The sequence below is a fragment of the Gymnodraco acuticeps genome, unplaced genomic scaffold (genome assembly GCF_902827175.1).
Source record: "Gymnodraco acuticeps unplaced genomic scaffold, fGymAcu1.1, whole genome shotgun sequence".
NCBI classification, from domain to species: domain Eukaryota; kingdom Metazoa; phylum Chordata; class Actinopteri; order Perciformes; family Bathydraconidae; genus Gymnodraco; species Gymnodraco acuticeps.
The window spans coordinates 43,188-52,500 of NW_022992118.1; the positions used below are offsets into that span (position 1 = coordinate 43,188).

General features: G+C 41.1%; 1 protein-coding gene across 2 annotated transcripts in view; it reads right to left on the reverse strand.

Moving 5' to 3' along the window:
• Positions 1 to 5,831: 5,831 nt before the first annotated feature.
• Positions 5,832 to 9,313, reverse strand: part of LOC117537799 (suppressor of tumorigenicity 7 protein homolog) — a gene marked incomplete at its 5' end in the record, with an annotated part of 8,212 nt that continues 4,730 nt past the window's right edge. The window contains 2 exon segments of one of the 2 annotated variants that reach the window (XM_034203169.1): positions 5,832 to 6,243; positions 8,603 to 8,742. In XM_034203169.1, the coding sequence (XP_034059060.1) occupies positions 6,148 to 6,243; positions 8,603 to 8,742 (236 nt within the window). 2 annotated transcript variants of the gene reach the window in all.

Genomic DNA, 9,313 nt, shown 5'->3' on the forward strand with positions numbered 1-9,313 from the left:
GGTTTTTAAAGCCCCCAACACACACACACACACACACACACACACACACACACACACACACACACACACACACACACACACACACACACACACACACACACACACACACACACACACACACCTACTTACATATTGGGAGTCAAATCAGCAGTCTGACTCAGGCCTTCTGTGTTTTTTAAAGCCCCCCAACACACACACACACACACACACACACACACACACACACACACACACACACACACCACACACACACACACACACACACACACACACACACACACACACACACACACACACACACACACACACACACACACACACACACACACACACACACACACACACACACACACACACACACACACACACACACACACACACACACACACACACACACACACACACACACACACACTCCTGATTCCTCCAACTCTGTGTTTAGACTAAGATTGCATCCAAAGGCTTTTTTCATTATGGATGTACTTAGATTAATCATTTGGTCGATAACATGTCAGACAATAGGAACAATTTCCATCCCAGCTTCTCAAAGTGTAAGGTGATGTCTTTTCTTGTTTTGTCAGTCAGGAGATATGCAGTCTTACATAATATAAGGAAATATCCATATACTGTAACAGAGGCAGGTCATTCCTTCATTTAAAAATCCCGTTAATGTTTCTTCAGTTCAACAACTCCTACTTGATGAGGCGAGAACCGGATCAGTAGTTCATCAAATCAAAAAAGTTAAACGTATGTCTACTAGAGACCGTTAAAGAGCTTTCATTAATGTGTTAGACATTCAATGACTATCAGTACCGAGCTGCATCTTAGAAATATATTTCAAATACCCCGGTATTTGTGATTTGATTTGAAAGCCACGTCAGGCTGCTGCAAGCCTTGATAAGAAAGTGAGACAAAAATGGTGATTACGCTTTTTCTTTGAGTTACTCTTCATATGTAAACCTAGCATTTTCACAGATGATAACATAGGATCCTTAAAGGTCACCTATCATGCTATTTGTAGGCAATAGCATAGATCTCAGATATATAAAAAACATGTCTATAAAGTGTTTTGCTCAAAATACCAAACAGATCACCCATTCTAGCCATGCCTCATATCCTTCTATTTCACTTCCTGTTTCTAATGTGCTGATTTGGGTATAAAGCTTTAAAAAAAATTGATTAAATAAAAAGGAGGGGGCTGAGCTCATGCGGGACCCGGCAGCTACTGTCTAAACTAAATGCTGCCGTGATGAAACGCCATATCATGGATTATCAAGGATTCTCTCTGAAACAGTTTGGAGCTCAAAGGCTTTCTCTCTTGCCGGTTATACCACAAGGTGAGTTCCTTTTTACTTCCTGCTTCTTCACACACATGCTCTCCAGTACAGGTTAGCTCTGAGTGTTAGCGATGCTAATGTAAACACCGACCATATTACGTCCAAAACAGTCGGGCATTGTTTCTGATAGCAACGTTTCTGATTGGGCCGTGGGTCCACATTTCAGATATTACGTCATATCGGACGCAAATCTGGATCAGCTCCGTTGTTCCCCGTTTTTAGAGATTTGGGTACGGAGGAAAAGAGAGAGGGTTTTATTTTCTGACGCTGCGTGAGTTCCCCGACACACCGGGGACACATTGATGTATAAAAGACATCACAAAGTGCATATTGCATGATAGGAGACCTTTAAGTTCTAAACAAGGGAGAGAAAAGACTGAGGTAATGGATCAGCACTTCACTTATTTTCTTACAGCTTCTCCACAAAAACAAGACATGCTGCAGCAGAAGCTTCTGCCAATTTGCAATTTGGAGGTGAACTAAGAAAATACACCGAAGACATTTTAAATTATATAATGTATTGTAGTGTTTTTAAATCTTAAAAACAGGAAGAGAGTGACTCTGTTTTCTCTGCTGGAGATGTGTTTAAGCAGCGCCTTCGATTCCCTCCTGCTCACAGAAGCATCACTGCGGGTTTGATGAGGCTCAGTCTTCGTTTCACATTTTACGCTTCAATTTGAAGAACATAAATACTTTCAGACGTTCTCCTCCCTAACATGGAAGAGCGTTACCAAAAACACTAGTAATTAATGTCCAAACGCTCGTCATGTCTGCAAAGTAAAGGGAGCAGTCCTGAGAACAGACGCTCAGTGAAACCGCATCATTTCTGTGCCACGAAGTTATCAGAGTTTAGATGTTCTACTACCTTCAGGGTTGGTTTGGGAGTAAGTGGTGAAACAGAGAGACCTTGGATTAGAAGTGGTGAATACAAATCAAGACTTGTTTTAATACTCAAATATTAAAGTGGCTTTAGACTTAGATGCTGAATCCAATTAAGAAATCTGGAGCCGTAATCAATAAGAGACGAGTCTTTCCGACTATAAAAGAAGACGGAGCAGAAACAGCTCATCAGTCATGGGGGGAAATGTTTGGCAGACATCTCTCAAGCCGATTTAGCTTTTATTCATTTCTGGAGGATATACAAAAATCAATGTTTACTAATAATAATGTTTATTTCTGATATCAAAAATTGAATTTTAACTAGTTAGAATGCAAATTCTTGATATCACAAAAAATGCAATTGTCCGTCCATCCATGCATCTTCTCCCGCTTATCCGTGGTCGGGTCGCGGAGGTAGCAGTTCCAGCAAATTCAATTGTAACTAGTTATAAATAAAAATATAATTATAATTAGTAACAATTGAATTCCTGATATCAAAAAAATGATTTTGAACTAGTTCAAATTGTATTTCTGATATCAACAATTTGCATTTCGACTAGTTGAAATTGAATTATTGATATCAGAAATTGGTATTTTTACTGGTTCAAATTGAATTGTAACAATTGAATTACTGATATCGTTTTTCTCATTCATTTCAAATTCCACCTCCCATTGAAATGAATGAGAAACGATACAAATCTCACTCGTTAAAATCGCATTTGATATCAGAAATACACATTACAACTAGTTACGATTCAATTTCTGATATCAGAAATACACATTCTTAGTAAGAATAGATGTTTTTATATCCTCCAGAAATGAATAAAAGCTAAATCGGCTTGCCATACCAAGGTGTTTCTTTAAATTAATTTAGAGCAGGGGTGTCAAACTCAAGGCCCGGGGCTTCATTTTTTATGGCCCGCAAGAGCTTGCAAATAATATAATACGTTTATTATACGGTTACATGCCACTTTACAGAATCACGTTGCCCATAAACTACATGTCCCACAATGCATCTCATTATGTGACATGCGCACTGAAGAGATTTGCAATTATTTGCCCTGGACTTTTAGACGTAGTTAATTACGAAGTTATTACCCTATTCGATAATAATCCAACTCAGAGGCAATAATGTAATATAATACATCATTTTAGATATGTATTTTATATAGTTACAACCGGCCCTTTGAGTGCAACCATAATGTGGCCCACGATGAACTTGAGTTTGACACCACTGATCTAGAGGAGCACTTTGTTTTGGAAAAGCCCAAACCGACCTGAAGCAAGCGTAGCATTCTAGGATATATGTTTGCAAATCATCTCAACTGGCACTACCTTTGTCCTTGTAATAAAACACAGGAGAAAAGGCTTTTTAGATTTGATAAAACACTGTTTGTCACTCGTTTTATCCTGAGTTTTGTTCGTTTATAAAAGTTTTACATTAGATTGAACACTTCTAAGAGATGCTTGACTGCATTAAATGAATGTCTGACGGCACAGAAGCACCTAAACATAAGTAACTAATTAGCTGCAGGGGGCAAAGTGTTCAAAGCTCGTGCCTTTAATCCGCCTCTTGTTGGCGGGTAGGTAAGTTTGAGAAACCGGCTCGAGATACACTTGTTATTATATTCCATGGAATGCTCTTAACATCCCGATAGCAATGAATATCTGAAGTGCTTTGACAATAAATACATAAAAACATGTCATCAGTGGAAGCCGTGGCGCTGTAAAAAGCACGACCAATCATTTTAGCCGGCCCGGCTAAAAGTAACTGGATGGCCTACCTGCCTGTCAGCCTTCCATCTGTGCACAAACTTATCTCGTGCCCTCATTGGTCATGTGCGCGTTCGTGTGTTGGAGGAGGGGCTCTGTGAGGAAGTGGCAGATATTTTCCGGCTGTGTATTTTCAAATTCTATCGCACTCGAGCTGGTTTCTCCAAAATGACCTAACCCCCCCACCTTTAATCGTTTCTGTGAAAAGCCGCGGAGTAATGAACACAGTTGAAGGACTACAAGCTGACTAAGTGACAAACACACGGTTAGATAATATTCAGTGCATGTAAACACTCAGTCACGGTTAGTCACTCTCAGCTGCTGAGTGTAAGACACACGCACTGGTTAATAAAGAGACCAGAGGAATAAAGGTCAATATAAACACCAGATAATCACCTTAAAACCTGCTGATATCTGACATCCTGACGTATAAATCTTACATTGTTTTAAATGTTATTTCACCACCTGGTTACCCGTGTTGCTGCCAGGAATAAATGACGTTACATTACACACTGCATCCCAATTGAAATGCAAAAACACTCAACATGTTGTTAGTTATTCTGCTTTACCCTCCGTTTTGTGTTTGTTTGCTTATGTAAATATGTGGTTGTGTAAATTAAGATCAGATGTATAGCGTATGGAAACATTATCTGTAACCAATAGGCACATTTTAAAGAATCAACACAGGTCACTTCCTCCTGCCGATAAGAAACGAGGCCACACTGCTTCCTGTTATTCTCAGATCTCAGCAAATAAATCGGTAATAAAATGTTAATAAAGTTCCTTTAAACATGTTTTGTTGTTCAATTTGTGCTCTTTACCTGCAGATGAAGATCCACACGTTGCCTGCTGACCCAATACAGTTTTAAAAAGGCATTGAATTAATTCATTAATCTTAAAATAAAGCTATATTTAAATTATCTTAAAGGTCAGCTATCATGCTATTTTTAGGCAATAGCATGGGTTTCAGATATATACAAATATATACAAAACATGTCTATGAAGTGTTTTTGCTCCAAACAGATCATTCTAGCCATGCCTCATATCCCTCTATTTCACTTCCTGTTTCTAAAGATCTGATTTGGGTATAAAGCTTTAAAAAGGAGGGTCTGAGCTCATGCGGGACCCGGCAGCTACTGTCTAAACTAAATGCTGCCGTGATGAAACGCCATATCATGGATTATCAAGGATTCTCTCTGAAACAGTTTGGAGCTCAAAGGCTTTCTCTCTTGCCGGTTATACCACAAGGTGAGTTCCTTTTTACTTCCTGCTTCTTCACACACATGCTCTCCAGTACAGGTTAGCTCTGAGTGTTAGCGATGCTAATGTAAACACCGACCATATTACGTCCAAAACAGTCGGGCATTGTTTCTGATAGCAACGTTTCTGATTGGTCCATATTTCAGATATTACGTCATATCGGCTGCAAATCTGGATCAGCTCCGTTGTAGCCCCGTTTTTAGAGATTTGGGTACGGAGGAAGAGAGAGGGTTTTATTTTCTGACGCTGCGTGAGTTCCCCGACACACTGGGGACACATTGATGTATAAAAGACATCAACAAGTGCATTTTGCATGATAGGTCCCCTTTAAGTTGAGATTTTCCGCCCTTAGCTTCACTTCAAAGGTACCTGAAGGACCTGCAGGTGATGGTCTTGTTCTTCCAGTGGAGCGAGATGTTAGTTTGTGGGGAAAACATGCAAAATATCCCACATTTAGACATTAAAAACCTACCTTCTGTATTTCCTCTTCTCTCAGCAGGAGGAAGTGAATCTGCGGGAATCAACATGTGGAAGAAGCCGGCGTGCAGCGATACACAAAAAGTCCTTTATTATATTTTTTTGTCTTTTCACTTTTTTTTTTAATGATGGCAATTGATCACCTGTTTTTGTACAACAAAAGAACAGCTTTTTAAATGATTTGAAAACCCAAAAAAAAATGCAAACATATCAAATAAAGTCAAAACCAGTTTGTGGATTTCATCGCTTCTGCGTTTGGTTTTTCCTGCGTTCTCAGTCTGCTTTGAACGCTCCTCTTGGCACTAAAGTCCTAAAGTCAGTCCCTACAGCGCAGCGTTCAGGGGCAGTCCGGCTGTTTCTGTTTGTAGGGGGGTGGGGTCCTGGTTCTGGTCCTGGGGGGGGGTCAGGGGGGGGGGGGGGGTCAGATGCGGGTGAGTTGGTGCCAGAGGCTGGACGGCAGGATGCTCTCCACCTTCTCCATGATGAAGTTCAGAGGAGCGAACAGCGTGCTGAGGAACTGAGGGAGAGACGACACACACTTTAATTGAATGCATTAACAGGAGATCTAGAGAGGGGTGCAGGAATGAGTCCTAACACCTGGAGATGAGTCAGCATTTTACCACTTCCTGTGCTCAAAATCAATGTTTTAAAATGGTTGTTTTGGTTAGATGCCTGAAATAAGGTCAAACACGTATTATTCTACATTGTCTAAAGCAGGGACGGGCAAATGGCGGCCCGGGGCCCCCACCTCCTCTTTATGCGGCCCTCAGATTAATTTATAAAAAACGTGATTAATAAAAAATAATTTTTATGTTTTTACTTGTAGTACTGATACCGTCCACTAGACTCCTAGTTACGTCGAGAGCTGCGTACATGATTTCGTTCGGCAGCCAAATACCGCAAAATAATCTGTGACACGTTTGTGTTTGTTGCCCGGGGCAACACTCACAAGAAACAGCGGCTGTTGTTATGCCTGCTGTGACGTTAAGTTGCCTCTTGTAATTATGCATTTACAAAGCTTACAAGTTGTTTTTATCATCTGAATTTAGCAAAAACAAGTTTAATATTCTAAAAACCAAGACTTTGTTTATTTGAAATCAGATGAAAACAAACTGTCATGGACCCTGCCGTGTTATCTATGATTACTACGCTTTTCATTCATAATATCAGAGGGAGGGAGGGGGGGCGGCGCTGAGGAACAGCAGAGTGCGGGTTGCCAGGTGTCTGTGTTGACATTCCCCTTATTGTGCGTCAGCAGAGGCTACAAGTGTTGTTAGAGCCAGTATTTTGATTTGCTAAGAAAGGCCACCTAATTGTGACGTCTGTAGTCAACGCACTATAAAGGACTACAATTCCCACGGCGCCTGTGCTAACGCCACAGTGATGGGCAACCTGTTGAGAGACGCCGTCGAGGAACAGTTTTTAACCGTACTCGTAACCATACATACAAACCGTACTCGTAACCGTACATACAAACCGTACTCGTACCCTTTAAGTTGTGAAGTTATCAAGAAAGAAAGAATACCTAAGTTGTGTTGTTTTATTTGAGTTTTGCCTATTTCTTTTGAATATAGTATAGGCCTATTTTTCTTTGTTGCATGTGCAAAAGTTTATTTTATTTTGAGCAAATACATCGCAACATCTTCTAAACCATCGGAGGCCAAGCAACACTTCAAGCTGTGAGTACTTTAAGGAGAGAAACGAGTTAGAACTGTCTGTTTAAGGCGTCTAGTGGCTTGGTGGAAGAACAAGGAAGGAAGCCACGACAAGTGTCTTAGGTTCAAGTTAGACAACTAATGTCTGGGGTAGTGTTCATGACTTCATGCTTATGTCCTCTTAATGGTTCATCTCAATACACACACATTTTCCGTGCTTTCCAATAGTTTAAAATAGTTTTATTCCACTGTTGAATAACCTGTTCGATACAAACATGCTTCTTAGAGGATGCTCCCTGAAAGATTGAAAAATGTCAATGAAGATTTCAGACTTAATTTGTTAATAATTACATACAACACATGGAATTTGTGTGCGTGTGTGTGTTCCAAGTGAATCTGCGGCCCCCTGGTGGCCCATCCCTGCTCCAAAGCTTGTGTGTGTCTTAAAAAAGACGGTTGCTAACAAGTGTCTAAATGAAACTTCTAAACGCCATCGACGTACATCAGCCGCCTTTAGCTTGTTGACGTCATGTGACCGTGCTGTAGCTCCTTTATAGCCTAACGTTAGCTTTTAACTTCAGAAATCATTAAGAGGTGTTAACATGGGGAGACTGAACACATCATAGAACGTGTGTTCACCACAGGGGTTCTTACATGAAATCCCATTGCTGAGAACCAGTGAGCTGCTAACCTCCAGGTCAGCCCACAAAGAATCCTGAGTGAAACACGAAGGGGCTAATATCCTATTTGGCAAAACGTCAGCGTGCTTTTCAGTTTTGTAGAGATGACACTGACAGAAGGTGAGGGCATTTGAATTGATCTGAGTCAAGCAGAAATGAAACTGTTAAAGTAAAGATGGAATCCTCAGACTGCACTGGGATCAGATCTACTGGCTGTTACTGGAATGATCTCTGCAATCATACCTACAATGTCAATGTGGTTGGAGAGTCAGAGGTGTGTGTGTGTGTGTGTGTGTGTAGATGATATCTGCTGATAGTGTCACTGAAGGTGGAAGAGATGAGCTCACACACATTCCAGGTGAGCAGCACAGTGCTGGGGGGGGGGGGGGGGCTGGAGGATTTAAACCTCAGCAGGATTTATAGAGAATAATAATCTAAAGGCTTTTAACCTTTAATATCTGTCCCTCTCCAGCACCCTTGATGTGTGTGTGTGTGTGTGTGTGTGTGTGTGTGTGTGTGTGTGTGTGTGTGTGTGACTCACAGCTTTAGCAAACACTCCCATGAGCTCGGGGAACTGGTGTGTGAGCAGAGCCAACATGGCGGTGAAGGAGCAGAGTCCGGCGGTGAAGAGGATGAAGAACGGGAGCTCCTTCTTAGGGTACACCGACACCTCGTGAAACACTGCTTCCACGTCAGACACACACACACACACACACACACACACACACACACACACACACACACACACACACACACAGGCACACACACAGCACAAAAACAACGTTAGTTTACATACTCATTAACACACACAGTTTTTTGTTGAGATTTGTTAAAAAAGTAACAATAATCTAAATACTGATAAATACAAATTAAACTTGTTTCAATGCATTTAAACTGACTAGCTCTTCTTCTGTGGTACTGAAGGCAGCAGAGTGTGTGTGCAGAGAGAGGCTCACACAGGCATGTCTGATCAGGTTACCGCTCACACACAGCTCCATACATACGGCACACACACATTAACACACACACGTGACCATACAGCTCCACCGTCATGTGTGTGTGTGTTTTCATTTGTAATTCGTTTTAAAAAAAGAATGATTTCGTGTGTCAGTGGGAAAGAAAGTAAACTCTTTAAATAAATGCATTGTTTGCTGCTGGTGGCAGGAAGCCAACTCAATCAAGAGGAGGTTTGTGTGTGAGGACAGACCACACACACACACACACACACACACACACACACACACACACACAC